The following is a 22293-nucleotide window of genomic DNA, read 5'->3' as shown; positions in this document are numbered from 1 at the left end:
TTGATCTTCAGTAGGACCTTGGTGATGAGAAGAAGTGGGGGAAAGGCATAAAACAGATAATAAAGATAAGAGGATGCAACAGGGAGAGCTGTAGCAGCACAGTTACTGGCAGCAAGAAGGAATTGAGGGTGGAGGGAGTCTGGCAGTGTCCTATATATGGTAGCATGTGCACACCACTCCAGAGGGAGCTAGAGCTGGTCCCCTATGGATATCGCTGAAAGGAAATCTTCTGGCACACATGCCAATGTTGAATGGACATGAACAAGCACTCAAATGATTTTTTTTCCATTGGGCTACTACTAATTAGTGTCATTCACAGATAAATACTACAAATTATTTTATCTGGCTTTATACATTTTGTAATGGTTGTAAATTTGAATGTGACAGGCTTGGATTAGATAAATATCTATCCTTTCCTATCATTATTAAATTTTCTAATTTACTCTACTGGCATACTATCAATTAAGGACTGTCATGTGACTATTGCACTGAGAAATCATTATCTTCATTGGATGTGAAACATAAAATTGCTACTGAATAAGTACTATCATATGACTTCTGGGCTATTCAAAAAGCTGGTTACAATTTTCAGATTATTTGAACACACTGTAAGAAAATAGATTTCCAGGAAGTAGTAGTAATGACCTTCGCCGGCCTCATTTTCAAAATTTATTAAAAAAAAAAAAAGTGGGCTGTATAGGAGTGCAGTAGAGAGACCAAAGTAAAGAAAAGGCTGCAAATGAGTTTTTTCATTACTTTGAACCTAAAATTTATACTTTTACTGTCCCAAAGTTCCTTGTGGTACAACTAACTATAGAGGAAACGAGAAGCCATAAAATACAATATAGAAAAATCAGATGGAATCAGTTTTCCTGATTTTTGATACTGATGTTACTTATTTTTCATGCATTGGCAAGGAGGAGAATTGGATGACCTTATGCATCTTTCTCATCTCCATTTCCTTGGACACTATTAATTCAATATACATTTTTTCAAAAAACAATTACAATTTGCTATTAATTCCTGAAGACAATGGTTTACCTTGAAATTTGGGGTGTCCAAATATCTCCTTCAGTTTGTTGGATGATGAAAGCCACCAGCTACTTGCTACACCAACGTTTTTCTACTTAAATATGGGAACTATTGAACGACATAAGGAATATTGCCAAGGTAACCATTGAGAACACTGGACGTGTTTTAGATTATCATCGTTTCATGATGGCATCCTGAAAGCTAAATTATGTACAGTAATCTGGGGAATATTCAGAAATTAAGGTGTAATTTCATAGTACCAATCAAGTATTCTTTAGTCAAAATTAGTCTGTGAAAATGTTTTAGTTATAAACTCCCGGTTTGGGCCTGAGGTAGATTAGACTCCCATCGACTTCAATAGGCTTTGAATGAAGAGTCTATATGCTATTTAAAGGGTAAATGTTTCTGGTTAATGAGTGGGTGAATTGGCAGGGTTGTGTTGTGCGGTACTTGTGTGTGTATACATTTCTCAGATAAGCAGGAAAAAGAAGATGCATAGGGTTTCCCCCCCACAAACTTTTTTCTTGAGGATTCTAAGTGACAGACGATAAATAAACATGGAGCTGTTTATTTTCACTTTTGTAATAAAAAGATACATTATTTTCATTACTTGGCTGCCCAGAAAATACATTCAACATTCATTTATTTAAGAGAATTTCATTATATTATGGCATATGCTTTGGTCTGGTGCTCAGAAAAGTCTATAGCTAAACATACTTATTTCGTTACAAAGTTTATAAAGATAGCTCAGTGGTTTGAGCATTGGCCTACTAAACCCAGGCTTGATTTGGGGCAAAAATTTGCCAGGGATGGTACTTGGTCCTGCTGTGAAGGCAGGGGACTGGACTGGATGTCCTTTCCAGTTCTAGGAGATAGGCAATCTCCATTAATAATAGTAGCCTGAAGGTGTTTATTTAGAATTCCAATGTATTGATGAGTATAGTTTGGTGTGTAGGCAATCTGCTGTAAAAATAGGTTAGTTTCAATTAGAGGTATTTGGTTAAATTGGATCCAACATGCTTCATTTATAGTCAAATAGATAAAAATCATGAATGTTTTATTTGATATGTTCAAGGACTTATTTCCTCTTGCTATCTTTACTTCCTTTTGCAGTTCCTCTGGTAACTGCAGCCAAACAACTTTTAAAAATCTTTATGTCACAATTGATTTTTGGGTGCACGACTTAAATTAAATTAAAGGGGCCTGATTTTCAGAGGGTAGATATTTTGGCATTTTTTGAAACTCAGGCCTTTTCTGATATTGGGCACCCAAAAATTTGAGGCAAAATTACTCATTTTTTGAACTTTCTTCTAAGGGTACCATATATTCATCACAATGGTCTGTAGCTAGTTCATTTTGCCCATGTTCTTTATAGCACTGGCTATAGGAACAATAGTTAAGATTTGTCTGAATATAGAGAATGTTCACTTTTAAGCAAATGAGTTCTTTTACACTGTACTTATATATAAACACAGTTAAATCAGGTTCATTTATTTTGCTCCATCCTACATCTAGTCAACATAGCTTGGTAATTATCTTAATTCTTGGTAATTGTCTTAATTCAACTATAATCCAAATGTTAAAAAACAAAACACTATTGGGTTTTACAAACAGGCATATAATATAATAGTTTATGGTAATGATTTTATCTGGAGTGGCTTACTTGTTTGAGATTTCAAAAAGGTCTACTAAAACCAATATTCAGACACAAAGATGTGCACATTCACTATGTTACGATGAGACACAATCGTTCCTATCACATAGTTCATTTCCAGTTTCAGAATGGCATGGAAAGGTCCAACAATGGGCTTCACCTGACGAACTACACCTGTGACAAAAACCAAAAATAGATAATGAAGTATAGTGAATACAGTGATATCAAATGGTTTCAGATTAGCTGTAATCCTTCATTTCTAAAAGATTATATACCATTTTTCAGGATATAGTTTTCAGGATATTTTTTCAAAAATTCCATTAAAATATTTTTATAGAAATCAGTGCAAAATAGTCAACCAGGTTTTTAATACTTTTGATTAACAAGTACATTTATGGAATATTGGTCTGGTTTGAAAACATATAAAAAAGGGCTATATCTGCAATGATTATTCCCCTTTAATATTTTGATCAGCGCCTGCATTTACTAAAAGAGTAATAATGGAAGAAACACTGAACACTCTGCAGTTAGCACTATTTTCTTCCACTTTTTGCCCAAACTATGCTAACTATTTTTCTAAAAATAGAACATAAGACATTGATTTGTTTAAGGAAAGCAAAATTCAGATTATACCAGAGAATGTACAAAGAGGTGCATACATAGAACAGAACACAAAGAATGAATCTTCCACTCTGTTTCAGACAGGAGAGATGACAAGGAACATGGTACCTGATAATAAGCACTTCTCACATACACATCAACAACCACCACCAAACTGCGTATTATAGCAGGCCAAACTAATATAGAAAATCTCATGGAAAGCATTGGAATGGATGGCTGAAAGGAGTTAAATATGTAAGGTGAATAAAGAATATGGCTATTAGAATATGGCTCAGTGGTATTTGAAACATGTTGCTTAGTTTCTAGAACTAATCTGTATCGTTATTACATACCACATTTTAAATCTATCTCTTTTACATTACCTCATCTGTGTTGGGCAATATGATGAACATATAAAATGATAGTGGGTAGGCCCCAGCAGCCAAACAGAATAGCTGCAGAAACTTTGTGCTAAGCCCTTGATCTTACACCCTTAAAGCCAGTGGGAGCTTTGCCCTAAGTCGTTATTACATAGGGTTTGCTCCCATTAACTACATTATTCTCCGTATTAAACACATCATGCAGCTACTGTATTATTAGTACTTGGTCAAAGACATAAATTCAAAGCTAGCTGATCAGCATCAGGAATTTGGTATAGAATCCCCCTTTCAAATACTTGATTATGACAGCTGACATGTTACAGTGGCATTTGATTTGGTAGGAAATATATAGTTTGAGTGGATTATTTTAGATGTATTCCTTTTAGATCTTAGGGGTTATGTTTCAAAGCACAGAGCACAACAGTCTTTATGGAATTCCTAAAGAATTCTTATAGCAGTTCCCTAAGAACACATTGGCTTAAGATCTGATGGTAGAGATAAACGTTTGCTTATGTAGGCTGTCAGCACCTTTTTTCTAGAGCAGCGATGACATTACAGCTCTGTCCTGTTTAAATACTGACTAATATCTTCAGCATGTAGTAAAATAGCAAACTTTTCACCACATTCATTTTGCTTGCCATATTTAATGAATGCACTTCTTTTAAAGCATCCTTTTCCCCTACATTTTTTTTAAAAGTTTTCTTGGCCAGCATCCTGCAACTTGTAAAACTGACTTGTGGTGGCAAGGGCTGTGTAGAAAAAAAAATATCTCTGGAATTCATCTTCCTGTATGGTACAAAGTGTTTTAATAGTGCTACATGACATTGGTGTGGAAATCATCTTCCATCTCAATCATGTGAATGTGCAGTTTTGAAAGCCAATCGCAATCATCTAATATTTAACCCACTTAATTTCTTTTTTTTGATTAGTAACTTTCAGGTGGTAAAGGCTGGGGTTCCTATTTAGTAATCCTTTAATAATTTTAGACTCACCTCTCTAATTAATCCACTAACTCTAAAAGTTAGATTGCACATTGAGACCAATGTAGTCATGCAATTATGTCGAAGATGGTTGATGCTACAGTATAGAACTTCTGAGCATTATTGCAATTGCAGCGAAATGACACTGCCATTGTCTCTTCAGATTCATTCAAATATGTTCTTAATAAAAGACAGAAGAAATTTAAGTTTGCTTTTAGAAGCAGCTCATAGGGCAGAAATAACAAATGTATAGCGTACAGAATGGCAGTTCCTGTATAATTATTTTGCTGCTACTTTTAAATCATGCCTAATAGGGGACTCAGCACTGAATACGGCATATATGAAACAGTTATGTACAGAAAATTGAAGTGTGATGTTTTTGTTAAAAGTGGCTATGGTAAAATTATGGGGAATGTGTTATACCATATATTCTTTCAATATTTTTTTATTTGTATCTATTTTAGATTTGGATACATAATAAAAGGGTTGCCCTTGCAATAAATTACAAAACAGAAATAAAATTAAACAGACAGCAGACACAAAACTCCTCCATTAAATGTTGAGGATCTGCTTGAACATACTTTCTTACAGGTGATATAGGTGAAGCTAAACCCTCTCTAATCTGATTTCTGGATAGGCTTCCCTGCTGCCCTGCATTAGAATTTTATGATGCGTGAAAAAAATTAACTGTAAAATGATATATTGGACAAACACATGCAATAGGAACACCTACTGTACAATAATCAGTAACATTTGCTCTTCAACAGTTTCTATTTCGGCCTTTTGATAAGAAGGGATACATGGAACAACTGATCCTTTTCCTCCAACAAGCACAGATGAAAACCATGCAGCAAAGCTGCTGAAAAGCCTGTAATGTGGCCTTAAAGGCCCAAAGGCTATTCAGTTATCTGGATTCCAGTAAAATCAACAACAGTTGTCCTGGAAGCTCTTTTGAGAAATCACTGCAGATCATGAGCCATAATTTGCCATCAGTATATAAGAAGGCTCTGTGTCCTGGGGCAAGTCTTTATGGGGGTGGGGTGAAGCTGTAGTAACCCCAAGGTTACATCACTCTGTGGTTGTCCCCAGCCACAAGGCAAGGTGGCCGTGTGTCCAGAGTTAGTAGGGCAACCCTGGGCTGCAGGGAAGTGTGGCCTAGCAGTCAGAAGCACTATATAGCAGCCTCTAGGTAAAAGATAGTGAAGCCCAATGACCAGGGTCAATATATAGCAGCTCTTAGATGTAAGGCAGTGTTGCCCAGTGGCCAGTACTCCAGAGAAGGAGAGGGCCAGACCCAGGGCCCTAACAGTGGCAGAATGGTTCCCCACCAAGTCAGTGGGGAATCCCACTGAAATATGCTAATCTCACTCGGGTGAGAGACGCAACTCGCTTATCCTCCCTGGGTCACTTCCTTCCATGTTTCTTGCTCTTGTGGGGTCTCCAGAGTCTTGGAGAAACTTTGGGGTCAGCTCTAATCTCCCTAGAGTATCTGAAGGTGCTTGGGTGCTTGTCTGGGCTTGGGAATTTATGGCTTCTGTGGTTCAGGTTCCAGACCGTTCCACAATATGAGTTGTCACAGCATGTTCTTCCTCCTCAGCAATCCCTCCTGACTGAACTGGGCTGCTCCCTTTTGTACTGTGGTGGCAGCTAGAGCTTGCCCAGCAATGTCTGCGGACGTGGCTTCGGCAGCCAAGAGTGCTGCCTTAATCCCTTTTCCTCCAGGGTGGGGTCAGTTTGCCCCATCACACACCCTCCCCCTCAAGAGGGCACCATTCGATGTTCTTCCTCAGCCTCTCTAACCTACTTTGAAAAGAAGTCGGCATTAGTGGGTGCCTTACCCAGTCGATGGAAGACTCAGAAACCCAGCTATAGGGGGAAGGCATGATTCAGACTTTGATGTCTTTTGTGCTGCTAAAGTGTGTGATCTACTCATTTGTTGAAAGGTGCTCCCTAGCAAGTAATAGCACAGGGTCTCCACTGCCAGTTTCACAGACAGTGCCTCTTTCCCAATGGTCAAATATCGAGTCCCACTGGAGAATAGTTTCCTGCTCAGGTTTACGACTGGGTGTTCCCGATTGGTTTCTTTTGGAAGGATAGTCCCAATGCAGTCTCTAATGCATCTCTCTATATGATGAAAGGCCTCAAAAAAAATCAGAGTGGGCTACAATGCTCCTCAGCTTCCTGTTCCTTCAGTGTCTGGAAGGCCTCCTGACATCTCCTGGACCACCTGACCTCCTGCGGTTGCAAATTCTTGGTCAGTTCCAAGAGAGGGCAGCTAGCATTGCAAAATCTGGTATGAAGTGGCAATAGTACCCTTCCAGTCCTAGGAATTGTCTCATTTGCCTCTTTGTTGTGGGGGCAGGCCAGTATCTTTTAAGGCTTATACCTTAACTACCAGGAACCTCAACTTCCCCCAACCCACTGTGCACCCCAGGTATGTCACCTCCCATTGGCCAAGGTGACATCTGGCTGGGTTCACCATGAGTTCGGCCTCTTTTAGGGCTCTCAGAACATTGGTGATGTGCCAGATGTGGTCATTCCAGATGGTGCACTAGATCACAAATGTCTGCACAGCACCTACAAATGTCTACACAGCACCCTCAACTCGAAATAAGATATTCAATTTGTGCTACACAAATTGCATATCTTATCTCAAATGTATTTCGAAATAGCTTATTTTGAAATTGGGCACGTTTACACAGTGCCAAATTTCAAAATAACACACTATTTCGAGCCATTCCTTATGCCTCGTGCGACGAGGTTTTACTGGGATGGCAAAATAGCGCAGCCATTATTTTTTAAAATATTTTGAAATAAGAGGCGGCTTGTGTAGACGCAGGGTAGCTATTTCGGGATACCCTATCATAGTTGATCCTCCAAGGTCTTTCCCTTTCTGTGGTCATTTTAAGTGGGAAAAGTGCTATGGAATCTGAATTACCTCCATGCCCCGACAATGACTGTCGTGCTTTGCACCCACTTTACACATATGTAGATGACTACACAGGGGGCAGTGTTTGAGAACCAGGCCCTATGTATTTAATATGTACATGTAGCTATTAGTATCAACAGGACCATCCCTAGAGGGGTATGAGCCCAGGGAGAATCCCCTATCTGCCTTAAGCCTCAACCCTGCCCTACCTCTGCTCTATCCCCACCCCAACCCCACTCTGCCCTTTCCTCCAAGTCCCCACCCCGTTACGCTTCATTCCACCCCTTTCCCAAAGTCCCTGATCCTTCCTCTCCTGAGCAATGCTGGTGGGGGGGGAGGAGGGGAGAAGGGTTGGTGGTACCACCATCAACTCCCACACTGCCCAGACCCCTGTCCCCCTGAAGCGGGAGTGGAGAAGAGTGGGCCCCAGCCCCGCCCAGGCCCTATATCCCCTGAAGAGTAGGGTCCCCCAGGATTGTGGTCACTACCCTGAACCATCCAATGGCTCAGAATATCCATTGCTATTTGAAAAGCTTGCATCAGAGATCCCATCCTAAATTGCCACACTTCGTACTCCTGACTGCTTTTAAATGAAGCAGATTTATCAGTCTCTGCAGCATGTGCACAAACGGGTTGTTTCACTGTGCATTTTGGCAGGCCAAAGTAGAGTTCAGCTTTGTGGTCTGGCTTCTTCCAGCATTTTTAGTGAATATGAAATACAAAAGCATACTTTCCAGTACCAGGAAGGGTAGAATTCTGAACACACTCAAGAGTCAGGAATTGCAGGAAGAAAGCTGCCAGCTTCTGATCTCACTTACCAGTAACAGAGTAGCAATGTTGGTCGCCACGGAGTTACTCGTAAGTGGCAGTGGCGCAACTCAGATCAGAATCGGGTCCAACAATCTCATAGCAGCCCAGACTGGCCCATGAGGAGTTCAGTTTGGGATGGGGACAAAACAGCATACTCAGAAAATGGCTTGAAAACGTAATGAAGTGATCTCTAATGCTAGCACCATACGGTACATTCTGTGAACTAGACTGAAGCTAGTCTACACACACACACACACACAAAAGAGAGTAAATTTATGTAAATATAGGGAGGTCTGCTAGTCCCCTTCCTTTCCTGAAATACAGAAGTTTGCCATGTAAATCGGAGTTAAGCAGTTAGATCAATATAACCTTAGGTTGCATTAATCTCAGTCAGGGGCAACATGTGCAGGGCATGAGATACCATGGGCAAGGAGGCAGCCCAGTGGCTACTGGGGGATTGGCTCTGGCAGCAAGGGTCATGCCCCTCCCCTCCTCTGTTCACTCCCTGGAGGAAAGCACAACAATGTGACCCTAGCTCACTTTGCTCTCTCAGCACATTACTCCTGGGGAGGGCACAGAACTGCCCCTCAGTGACCAGCAGGAAGCAAAGTGACACAGCCGGGGGAGCAGAGTGAGCTGGGGCTGCATTGCTCCTCTTCTCCCCCTTTGCTGCCAGTGAATGTGTGGGGGGGGGGGCGACCACTGCTGCTGGCACCACATCCCCCCACTAGACTCCGAGGCGGCATTGATTGGGGGGGCAAAAGCCTTGGGGGAAGAGGCATGGTAGGGAAGAGGCCGGGCAGGTCAAAGTAGGGGTGGGGTGAGGTTGAGAGAGGCAGAGCAGCAGTGGGGAAGAGGCAGGACCTAGGGTAGAGGAGGTTATCCTGGCCCTTCCCAGGGCTATGGGTGGCATGGGGAGGAGTAATTGGGGGGTGGTCATGCGGACGGTGCCCCCCATATCTCTCATGTCACCCTTGATGCCAAATCAATTTACAATGCCCTGACTATTACCAATCTCATCCTTGTAAAGTTCCATCCCCAAGGTTCCATCCCTAAGGTTGGTTAAACCTCCAGGATTATCCTGGAGTTCCCAGGAAATAAAGATTAATTTTTAATTATAGATTATGTCACGTGATGAAGCTTTCAAGAATACATCCGGCCAAAATTTGCAACCTGAGCGCCCCCATGTAGAATTGATGAAGAGCACACACACTCAACTAGTACAATCACTGTCACTGCTGAGTTTCCTAGTTGCACCCTGTGCATCTCTCTGATATTTGCAAGGAAACTGCTGCACCCTGATGAATGATAAGATTGCCATGAGAGCTAGCTGCAAGCTGGAGTGATGCTCCATTTGCCTCTGATGCTAGAGTCTCAAAGTACACGTGAAGGGTAACTCTGCAACTGATTGAGGAAAAGTTGTTCACCATGTGATTTTTGTATTCCACTGCTCTGTACTTTGTCTGAGCTGACGTTCCATTCTACCTTCCATTGTAGTCTATTGATCTTAAGTAACCACATTTGCATTGTTGAGTTGGTAATGCCGGGGGGAGGGGTGTCTTTCAACTTGCCAGACCTGAACATTGATTTATACTGCTAAAGAGCAGATACATGAGGTAATTTCCAACTTGAGCAGCTTAAATACTCTGGATCAAGTCCTAGGAGTTTACCATTGATTTCAATGGAGCCCAAATTTCCTACTCCACGTATAAGTTGGACTTTATAGCATTCTTTTCCCCATATCCCAGTCTTCACCTTTGCTATCATATAATTACAAAATCAGAATAAAAGTTTCTTTTATTTCGCGATTGGGGCTTTTTTGTGCAAAACAATACCGTGCTGTCTACACTGGCCCTCTTGCGCAAAAGCATTTGCACAAGAGGGCTTTTGCCCAAACGGGAGAAGCATGAGATCGTCAGTGTTCTTGCGGAAATTCAAGCGGCCAGTGTAGACAGCTGGCAAGTTTTTCCGCAAAAGCAAGTGCTTTTGCGGAAAAACTTGCCAGTCTAGACACAGCCACTAAGTAAGCATCCTATGCCTAAATTTTCCTTAGGATGCCCAATTTATGAAAACATCTTCATGTTTGAGTCATCTTGTGAAACTTAAGTACTCGCTCTCTGTACTTGCTAAAGAAGTACACCTGCACAACATTATTACACAGCGGACTGGAAACCATGACAGCCATCCATAATGTCTTTGAAGAAGTTTGCTATATTACCTTCCTCAGTCCTTATGGCCAGATGGGACCATTTTGACCCTCTAGTCTGAAATTCTGGACATCTCAAGCCACAGAACCTCACCCATCCACTCCCGTACTAGATCCAATACTTCGGTCAGAGATTATGAAGTTGACAAATCATGATTTCCAGACATCATATCACAGAGACTTCGGTGATTTATTCTAATGCAAACCAGCAAGTCACCCATGCCCCATCTTGCAGAGGAAGACAAAAAATCCCCAAGATCTCTGCTAATCTGACCTCGAGGAAAGTGCCTTCCTGACCCCAAATATAACTCTCAAGCAGACAGACACCCGAGAAAGAATTCTGTTGTCATTCAGAATCTTCCCCGTCTAGTATCCCATCTCTGGCCACTGGAGATATTTGCTACTATAGGTTGAACCTTTCTGGTCCCGGACTCTCTAGTCCAACAACATCTGGGTTCTGCTGGACCACATATACTGCTGGACCAGCAAATCCCGGCAGCTGAGAGTTGGGACCAGCTTGGAGTCTGGTGGCTGGGAGTCCAACCATGAAACCAGGATCAGAGCCAGTCCAGCAGCCAGGAGGCTGGGAGCAGAGTCAGAGTCCTCCCAGGGGGCCAGAAGGAGAGCCAATCCCACAGTTGGAGGGCCAATGGGCTGGTGTCTGACCAGGGGGCTGAGAGCAGAGTCCAGCGGTTAAAGGCAGGGGACCCAGCCAGGGCCAACAGTGAGCTCAGTAGCCAGGGCAGGCAGCTGTGAGGGAAACCCAAACAGGAGGCTGATGGCCCCCCAGGAGAGCCCAGAAGCTGGTAGCAGAGAGTCCGGAATTGACCCTCTCTGGTACAGCACACTCCCTTGTTTGGGACCAGTCAGGTCCAAGGGTGCCAGATAAGGGAGGTCCAACCTGCAGCAACTGCAGACGTACAATATAATGATGCCCAAGGGAGTTTAGAGAGGGAGTTCTCCAGGTAAAGGAGAAGCAGATTCAGGACTCTTGAGGGAAGTGGGTGTTATGTTTGGGGCTTTCTTGCTGTGTGCTGAACTTGTGTTTGTGAGTGAAGGTTGGCGTGTGGTGTTTCCTCCCTCTTCCCCCAGCTTTTCCTGTGTTTGTGAGTGAGGCTTTAGAGAGGGAGTTCTCCAGGTACAGGAGAAGCAGATACAGGACTCTTGAGGGAAGTGTGTGTTGTATTTGGGCTTTCTTGCTGTGTGCTAAGCTTGTGTTTGTGAGTGAGGCTTTTTTTTTTCTTCACTTCCCCTTTCCTATCCCCTTCTCCTTCCTGGAGTGTGTGCTGTGACTGGCAGATGGAAACTGTTGGCTTCTAATTAAAGTTTGAATTCTAGAAGCCTCTGCTGATTAGCTGAGCCTTGGTAGGGGGAGAGACTTTCAGGCAGTCCATGGCTTTATAAAGCAGTGAGCAAGTGACCAAGGAGTGTGCGAACAGGTGAGTGCTAACAGGGAGTTTAGAGAGGGAGTTTGGAAGGGGAGAGGGAAGAGCTCGAGGTTCTCTTGCCTTTCTTTTGAATCCTTTCTCCAGAACAGCAGGTATGGATGGTGATAGGTCTGCTGTTGTTACCTGCGTAGTGTGTGCCATGTTTGTCTTCCTCCCAGAAGAAAGAATGGATTTCATCTGCACTAAGTGCAAACTGGTCACCATTTTGGAAGAAAAAATTAGAGGTCCAAGTGTTGACCCTACGCTCGATCAGAGAGGATGAAGACTTCCTCAATAGAAGGCAGTGTTTAATCCTGCTAGCACAGCAGATGGAAGAGTCAGAGAGCGCAGTACGGGACCAGGAAGAGAACTGGCAGCATGTAACTTCTAGAAGGGGAAAAAGGCCAGCACAGGAATCCCCCAATACTATCGAGGTAAGTAATCGCTTTCAGGCTCTCTCCACAGGCTCTGGAGTGGTGAATGCTTTGGAAGGGACCTCACAAGGAAGAAACTGAAAGGGAACACCATCTCCTGGAAAGCATGGGATGCGTAGTCCTAGAGACCACGACTATCACCCCCAAAAGAAGATGATGAAATCGTCCCACAAAAGGAATCCATTTTGAGGCACTTGGAAGAGAGGAAAGTGATCAGGAATAGTCAGCATGGATTCATAAAGGGCAAGTCATGCCTGACCAATCTCCATCCCTAGCGGTGTTTAAGTCTCAGCTTGACAAAGCCCTGGCCGGGTTGATTTAGTTGGGATTGGTCCTGCCTAGAGCAGGGGGCTGTACCTGATGACCTTCTGAGGTCTCTTCCAGCTATATGATTCTATGGTTTAAGCAGGCTATATGTTGTACATCTGTTGTGCCTTTTGCTCTTTACACATGAATACAAAGAAGCCACATATGCATATCTGGATCCCAAACAACCATGCTTACTAAATGAAGACAAACATGGGAGGCCTAGCTACATGTTGACTGGTTTCTGGTGTCTTCTCAAACATGGGAAACTATTAACTTAATGCAGGAATTACTAGGTGAAATGTTACACTGGCCTGTATTATGAAGTGGGTCAGAGTGGTGACTTTCAAATCTATACAAATCTATTAATCTTTATCTTTTATCTTCTTTGTTATGACAGCCTCCCTTCCCTCGAGCAGTCTCTTTGACTCAATACTATCCCCATCTCCCAAACTTCATAGTGTCCTTATCCTTTGCCATCTTGTATTATTGCCTATCTTTCCTCTTTTAACTTTCCTCCAGCTTCAAGGATTTAGATCAATAATGAGTGTAAATGGTACGTCTACACTAGCTTGGTAGTTCAAGCTAGGTAGGGTAATGAGAGCAAGCGGAGTTGCAAATGAAGTTCAGGATTTAAATATCCTGGGCTTCATTTGCATGTTCCCGGGCGCCGCCATTTTTAAATCCCCTAATCCAAACTCCGTGCCCATAGCTACACACGGCACGGAGTAGGTAGTTCGAATTAAAGATCCTAAATCGAACTACCGTTACTCCTCATTCCACGAGGATGAGGATCTTTAATTCGAACTACCTACTCCGTGCCGCGTGTAGCTGTGGGCACGGAGTTCGGACTAGGGGATTTAAAAATGGCGGCGCCAGGGAACATGCAAATGAAGCCCGGGATATTTAAATCCCGGGCTTCATTTGCAACTCCACTTGCCTTCATTACCCTACCTAGCTCGAATTACCGAACTAGCGTAGACATACTCTAACAGTGTCCTTGTCTCACCTATCCTAAAGAAACTTTATACCACTCCAGATTTTAATCTCAAAGCTCCCTGAGTTTCTTATTTGCTGGTATCTCATTTGGAATCATTTCTCCCTGTCATTTCTTTCTGTGGACAAGAGGGATCCACTGGATTTAGTATACTTAGATTTCCAAAAAGCCTTTGACAAGGTCCCTCACCAAAGGCTCTTAAGTAAAGTAAGATGTCATGGGATAAGAGGGAAGGTCCTTTCATGAACTGATAACTGGTTAAAAGACAGGAAACAAAGAGTAGGAATAAATAGTACGTTTTCTGAGTGGAGAGAAGTAACCAGTGGGGTCCCCCTAGGATCTGTCCTGGGACCAATCCTTTTCAACTTATTTATAGATGATCTAGAGAAAAGGGTAAACAGTGATGTGACAAAATTTGCAGATACCAAACTGTTCAAGATAGTTAATACCAAAGCAGACTGTGAAGAGCTTAAAAAAGATCTCACAAAACAAAGAGATTGGGCAACAAAAGGCAAATGAAATTTAATATTGATAAATGTAAAGTAATTCACATTGGAAAAAATAATCCCGACTATACATACAATATGATGGGGACTAATTTAGCTACAACTACTCAAAGGAGAGATCTTGGAGTCGTGGATAGTTTTCTGAAAACATCCACTCAGTGTGCAGCAGCAGTCAAAGAAGCAAACAGAATGTTAGGAATCATTAAAAAAAGGAGAGAGAATAAGACAGAAAAGATCTTATTGCCTCTATATAAAACCTGGTACATCCACATGTTGAATACTGTATACAGATGTGGTCGCCTCATCTCAAAGATACATTGGCATTGAAAAAGGTTCAGAAAAAGGCAACAAAAATTATTAGGGGTCTGGCGCAGGTCCCATATGAAGAGAGATTAAAAAGACTTCAACGTTTCAGCTTAGAAAAGAGGGGATATGATAGAGGTCTATAAAATCATGACTGGTGTGGAAAAACGAATAAGGTAAAGTTATTTACTCTTTCCAACAATAGAAGAACTAGGGGTCCCCAAATGAATTTAATAGGCAGCATGTTTAAAACAAACAAAAGGAAGTTTTTCTTCACTCAGTGTACAGCCAGCCTTGGGTTCAAAAAAGAGCTAGATAGATTCATGGAGGTTAGGTCCATCAATGGCTATTAGCCAGGATGGGTAGGAATAGTGTCCCTAGCTTCTGTTTGTCTGGAAATGGATGACAGGAGAGGGAACACATGAGGATTACCTGTTGTGATCCCTCCATCTGGGGCATCTGGTATTGGCCACTGTCGACAGATAGGATACTAGGCTTGATGGACCTTTGGTCTGATCAGATATGGCTGTTCTTATGTCCACTTTCCTTTCCAACTGAATTCCCACCAAATCCAATCACTTCTTCATCACCTGCAAAAGCCATCCTTTTCTACCTGTTCCTACTGCTATAAGTCAGCTCCATGATCTTATTGTCTCTAACCATTGTAACTTTCCTCCAGCTTCCTGGTCTTCTCGTCTCTCTCCACTCCAGTACATTCAATACACCTCAGTTAAAGTTATCTGCCTTTGTCTCTCCTACACTTCCCGCCTTTCTGAGTCTTCCATGATCAAATGCATAGCCTCCTTTCAATTTTTTAAAAACTTGGCACACTGTTACTCATGCCTCCACCTTGGATTATGACTCCTGCTACACCCTTATTCATTCCACTCTACCAACGGACTCTGCCTATCAGAACTCTTACTCTCCTTCTCCTGATAGCACTCATATTATTTTTCCTGCCCTTTCCTATATCTGGAACAGTCTCCCTTTTAGATTTTGCCAAGCAACCTTACATGCTCCATGTCCTTCTAGGTTTCACTTTTTATCTGGTCTTTCACCACTAACCATCCACCTTGTGCACATACCTCACCTTTATTTTAGAGTTTAGCTCATGTCAAATTTGCAACATACACCCCCTTTCCTCCAATATGGAATTAACAAGATTCTTAACTGAGCATAGACTTTGCTTTCATGTTGAGTCTCTTCTCTCCTTTTTTCAAAGCCTTGATTCAGCCTAGATTATAAACTCTTCAGGGACAGGGAATCTGTATTATAAAGGACATCTTAAAGGATAATACGTAATTGTCATTTTCAAGCGTGTTCTGTAAACTACTGTAATAGAATTAGAAATTCAATAAAAATCCTTAGAGAAACTAATTCTGGTTTTGAAGTCTAAATGACTGAAGTGTTACTTAACAGAGAAGATTAGATAAATGAGACTGTAGTGTTAAACTTAATATTGTTAATCCTTTCATCAGCATTTCTATTATTGTAGTCAGATGCTTCAAGTATTCCTTCACTTGCCTATAGCTCTAAGATATAATTATATTTCCCCCTTGAAATATGTAGGCCCCTCAGGCCATTCACCTCCACGTCTGGTTTCTGCTTGCATTTTTGTATTATGCTACCAATTTGCTAATAAGCCTGCATCTTGAATTTGGGAGAACCTCTGCTGTTTTATCACCACATTAACCCACTGGGGAGTATGCGCCAGAGTGCCTGATCCTATTTTACATTAGGATGTGGCTTCAGGAAACCCAGACTTTATCAGACAAAGGGTATTAAATGTAAGGCAACATGATTATAAAGATAAATTAAGGAATCACACTCAATTTTGATTAGGCCAACTCTTTAGCATGTTTTACTCATTTTAGGGTTGCCAGATGGTTTCAACAAAAATACCAGACACACTTGACATTACATCACAATCTACATTACATCTTATTTAGAAAATACCAGACATTTATATTTTCTCACTTTGTTTCCCAAACAGAAAGCTCAAATACTGGACTGTCCAGTTCAAAACCGGACACCTGTTAACCCTATTCCTAATATATAGCACCTATTTATTACAGGTAATGTCACAATTATATCTGCAGTAGTTTACGGTATGTCTACACTACCACCCTAGTTCGAACTAGGGTGGTTAATGTAGGCAACCGGAATTGCAAATGAAGCCCAGGATTTGAATTTCCCGGGCTTCATTTGCATATTGCCGGGCGCCGCCATTTTTAAATGTCCGCTAGTTCGGACTCCGTGCCCGCGGCTACATGCGGCACGAATTAGGTAGTTTGGATTAGGTTTCCTATTCCGAACTACCGGTACACCTCGTTCCACGAGGAGTAACGGTAGTTCGGAATAGGAAGCCTAATCCGAACTACCTAGTCCGTGCCGCGTGTAGCTGCGGGCACGGAGTCCGAACTAGCGGACATTTAAAAATGGCGGCGCCCGGCAATATGCAAATGAAGCCCGGGAAATTCAAATCCCGGGCTTCATTTGCAACTCCGGTTGCCTACATTAACCACCCTAGTTTGAACTAGGGTGGTAGTGTAAACATACCCTCAGATATCACAACCCTGATCACTCATCTTGGGTAAATAGTGACTCTCTTCTTAGGGTGGGTGTTTTAATTAAACTTCTCCCATTAATTTTTAAGTATTAGTACTACAGTGAAGACCAGGAGCCCCAGACAAGACATGGGCCCCATTGTGCTAGGCTATAAACTAACACAGAGTAAGAGGCAGCCCTTGCCCCAAAAATCTTAAATGAAAATACAGACAAAAAGATAGCATTTATTATTCCCATTATATGAATGGAGAATCGAAGTGACCTGCCCAATGGCACACAGGAAGTCAGTTGCAGAGTCAGGAAATGGAACCCAGATCTCCTGAGGTCAGTGCCTTAATTACAGGACCATCCTCATTCTCTTAACACTCTCCCTTATTTAATGGGAAATTTGTATCACAGAGATACATTTTTATTGAGACAAGCAAATTGTAGTAATAACCACTGGGTATATAGGCTTGATCCTGTCCTCACTGACAACAATGTAAAAGCTGCCATTAATTTTAATGGTGCAGAATCAGGATTTAAATATTTCATTCAGATAGTCAATTTCAGGCCACGTCTACACTACAGATAAGATCAAAGCAGCCTTAGATGATCTTCTGGGGTTCGAATTAGCGGATCTAGTGAAGACACACTAATTTGAACTGAGAGAGCCCTCCTGTCAATGCCGGTAGACCTACTTCTACAAGGAGTAAGGGAAGTAGAAAAGATACTTCCCACAGTATGGACAGTGCCAAAATTCAAGTTAAGATACTTCAACTTAAGCTATGCAATTAATGTAGCTGAAGTTGAATATCTTAATTTGAACTTATTCCCTAGTGTAGACTAAGGATGTTAAAGACTAGTCGACTAGCCAACTATCCAATAAGCTAGGGCTCTTGTACATTTCAAAAAAGGAATGCGGAACTGCATGTACAGCCTGGGGCCAGCAGTGGACTCTTGTGTATTTCAAAGCCATGGAGCCTGAGATCAGTGTGGGATTGAGAATCCCCTGCTGACCCTGGACTCCATGCTATACTGCATGCCACTAGGAGCCCGGGGTCAGTTGGGAACTCCCCAGCTGATCCCGGGCTCCCTGCAGCATCTGTTGGGAAGCCCGGGGTCAGCTGGGGATTCCCTAACTGACCCCCGGTTTCTAGTGGCATGCAGCATAGCATGGAGCCCACGGTCCATGGCTGTGAAATGCACAAGAGCCCCTGCTTGGGACTCTTGTGAATTTCAAAGAAGGCACCTGTGTGCAGCCTGGAGTCAGCGGGACTGCCCGCTGGCCCCCGGCTGTACCTGGAGTTCCACATTCCTCCTTTGAAATGTGCATTTCACAGCCATGGACCTCAGGCTCCATGCTATGCTGCATGCCGCTAGGAGCCCGGGGTCAGTTGGGGAATCTCCAGCTGACCCCAGGCTTCCCAACAAATGCCGCAGGGAGCCCGGGATCAGCTGGGGAGTTCCAGCAGGGGCTCTTGTACATTTCAAAGGAGGAATTGAGAAGTGCCTATCGACTAGTTGATGGAAATTCCATTAACGAGTTGACTCGTCAATTAACCCCATTTTAACATCCTTAGTGTAGACCAGGCCTCGCTATCCATGTTTTAGGTGCACTGCAAAAAAAATTTAATCTTTATCTTTTTGCACTTTTTTAAAAAAAATTCTACTTTCCATTTCCTTTACTAACCAGGGAGCCAGATGATGCAACATCTAGGATGGGTGCAATCCATTATGTTCCTTATTTTATTAGCAAAACACTACATTCCAGCTCACTGCTGAAATGAAGAAGATGAGTTTCACAAAGGGCTTTTGGGTGCCCATTATGTTTGTACATGTTGGGGGCGAGGGGGGATTGTGTTATTTTCTTCTGTTTCAGAGAGGTGGGTGAGGTCTGGGGAGATGTTCTGGCACTTTAGGCAACACTAGCTTTAAATGTGAGACATAATAAGAACAAAATTAAAACCCAGTAATCAAAATACTATAATCCCCCCAAAATTCATATAAAGTTTACATCCACTTCAGTATGTTCTGTACATATTAACCAACACATAAAACCTTATTTTCTCTCAGAACTGGTTACATGTTGGACCACACTGCATTGTCCCTTCTTACATGTGGGTGCAATTACCACTGTTGCTCTTTTAAAAAAGTCATTTACTGTGGTTTGATAGCATCAAAACATAAAAACAAAACTAACAAACAGTTTTGTATGTTTGGTGTCCTAATCTCCCTTTTGGGATGTCTCTCAGCTGGCATCATAACAGCACTTTTTGCCCTCAGCTAACTGATGATGCTACTATTTTGAATGAAGTAAAATCTCACACTTCATTTAACATGGAAGTACTGAATGCAAACCATTTTTTGTGAGGATAAAGGACTTGTCCTGAAAAAGTTGCCAATAGATTGTATTATATTGTTTAGCTGTAGGAATCCTGTATGCTCAGAAATAAACTTGGGATTAATTGTCCTGAAATTATGGGAAGAGGCATGGGTACGAGGTAGCTGACATTGAGAACAAACGGGCAAAGAACCACATTCTGGATTCTTAATCTGCAGAGTACATCTTAATCCATCTCTACTGAGAATCATATGCACCTTTCAGTTTGTTTGTTGTGTGGTATATTTTTAAAGAGACACTCCGGAAACGGTATTTGGAAAGGAAAAGCATATTGGTTGCATATTTGAAATACCAAATATAGCTGAACGAGTGTCAGAATATCTAGCTGTTCACTTTTATTTAAACCTAAACATACACAACTATAAAACAGTTGCTTATTTGTAGTCTGATACTGTATCACTGATGTCAGTGGGATTTTTTTCCCCACTGATATCATTGGGAGTGAGAGCAGACCCTCAGCATGAGGCAGATATGTGAAAATAATTAGCTAGAGTACACCATGAAATTAACATGTGCAATGTCACATGAAATAGTGTATGACATACAGTTCCTTCAGGACTTTGCTAGTGTCATTTTCATTGTGAAATATAGTCACAGGCTGCAAAGAGAGGGGAAAGATTGCAGTAGAAATTAACTGACATGCGAAGTTAACAGCTATGCTAGGGTGACAGCTACTCTCTGCAGAACCTGCTGTCATTTGCCAGAGGGGGAGACTTCAGCTGTCAGGTCTGATCAGGCCTGGGGCAATGGGGAGCAGTTTAAGAAATATAGAGGGATAATTTGGCTGGCTTGGGGTATAGGCCCCTGTTGCTCCTGCCATGGAGGCTGATGGCAACTGTTCTAATCATTTCAACAGGAGCAGGACTGAACATTATACAACCGTCACACATTTGGCAGCCCTATCACGCCTTTTGTGCATTTCAGCTGTTGTGTTACATATCCAGTTGATCTGTTCTTCCACGCTTGGCGACTGCCTGCCTATGATCAATAGCTGCCTGGGGATCTCAGAGCGCGGTGGCCATACAAGCAAGCTGTGAAACAGGATCAGAGAAACACTAGACAAGAGTACTTGGTGGATCCTGAGAGACCCATTGCTTTTCCATAAGGTAAATAAAAATGATGATGAAGAAGGAAAAGGGGAATAATTTTGCCCTGTTTAATGCTGGAATTGCCAAAGGGTAGCTTTTCTGACTAAATTCAATTGCTGTAGGTGAGAGAGAGAGAGAGAGATGTGAAGCTTTTCACTGAAAGCAGGATTAATTGTGGAGCTGTGACTGACACCTAAGAGGTAGTTTTTCAAAGACAAAATCTGAATCCTATTTTTCCCTCGCCATTTCTCTAGGAAGCCTTAAATGGGCACTGCCGCACAAACTGACTTAATCTGAAAAAAATTATCAAGCATCTAAAAACATCCAGTGCCTGAAGAGAGTTCCTTCTCGCTGCTCAACAGAGCTGCAGAGCCTGAGCAAGTTTCCAAACCCAAATCCTTCCTTTGGCTTTATAGCTCAAAAATAGCCCAACAAAGACTTCACCCTAAGCTTCCGTGCCAAATATGTCTGTTCCTATGGGTTCCCAGTGGGATTTCTAGACTCGCTCTCTGATTGCCTCTCCCCACAAAGACATTTCCATTCTCTAGGGGTACATCTACATTACAGCGCTATTTTGGGATATTTCAGTATTCCAAAATAGCTATTGCACATCTTGACAGTGTGTCTTTTATTTTGAAATATCTTTCGACATAACAGGCGTGTTATTCCGACATCCCTGTAAACCTCGTTCCACAAGGATTAAGGGACATTTCAGAAAAGCAGTTTATTGTGAAATTTGGCATTGTGCAGACAGTGCCAAATTATGAAATAAGCTATTTTGAAATGAACTCAAAATAAACTACACAATTTGCATAGCTCAAATTGCATAGTTTATTTTGAGTTAAGGGCGCAGTGTAGACGCACCCCTGGTGATTAAATGTTACCCCATGAAGATGTTACTATGTACAAGGAATTAAGTGGGCTCTCTCCCACCCTTTTCTCTGCAGGCTCTTGTTGCTCCCCTGTGCAGAGGTATGGGTAATGGAAAAGAGTGATTTCCTCATCCTTTAAGATTCCAACCCCACCTCTGTAGTGTGCAGGGTTCCTAGGAAAGGAAGATCCCTTCACAGCTGCAAAATAAGAAATAGCAGTTCTCTTTTCTGTTACTGGTTAGTTTTCCAGATGTCCCGTTTTTGACAACACCTGGTCAAAAAGGGTTGGCAGTGGCTCCAGTCAGCACCACTGACCAGCCTCTGCCTAAAGTTGGCTTCTAAATCCTTATTTATGTTTCTGAATAAGTTGCTTGATTTCTGTGCTCCAGACTTGAAAATTAGATCACTTTGTAAGACACTAAAATAAAGAGGGTAGTCCTGGCCCCCCGGAAGGAACAGGATCTCAGGCAGAAGGGACAGGACTAGGGGACTAGACTCCCTCAGTAAGCCCTTTATGGCTGCTGCTGCTGCTGCAGAAATTGCCAGGAGTCCCAGGGCTCCAATGGCAATTTGAAGGGCCAGGAGCAGCTGCCTCATTTGATCCTCCCGTCGGCAGCCTTGTCAGTATGGCCTGGCAGTACTCTCAGACCCTATTGGCAGGGCTTCCGGAGTGGAGAGGGGAGGGGTGTGGCAAAGGGGCAGCAACATTAAATCACTGCCATGGTAGTGCTTTAATGTCAGCTGTGTATGATCTGGTACTGACGGCCGCTTCTTACCTGTATGCCGTACCAGCCCTGACGGGCCATCTTTCACCTTTG

At 42.4% G+C, this 22293-nt stretch overlaps 1 protein-coding gene across 1 annotated transcript in view; it reads right to left on the bottom strand.

Moving 5' to 3' along the window:
- Positions 1-1584: 1584 nt before the first annotated feature.
- FBLN1 (fibulin 1) overlaps positions 1585-22293 on the bottom strand; it is a 114809-nt gene continuing 94100 nt past the window's right edge. Inside the window, exon 17 of the mRNA XM_006127754.4 lies at positions 1585-2860. Coding sequence (XP_006127816.1) covers positions 2721-2860 — 140 coding nt within the window. The 3' untranslated portion in view covers positions 1585-2720. The remainder of the gene's footprint in view (positions 2861-22293) is intronic.

The sequence above is a fragment of the Pelodiscus sinensis genome, chromosome 1 (genome assembly GCF_049634645.1).
Source record: "Pelodiscus sinensis isolate JC-2024 chromosome 1, ASM4963464v1, whole genome shotgun sequence".
Taxonomy (NCBI): domain Eukaryota; kingdom Metazoa; phylum Chordata; order Testudines; family Trionychidae; genus Pelodiscus; species Pelodiscus sinensis.
The sequence above is the reverse complement of the archived record's forward strand: the minus strand, read 5'-3'. Positions and strand labels throughout refer to the sequence as shown.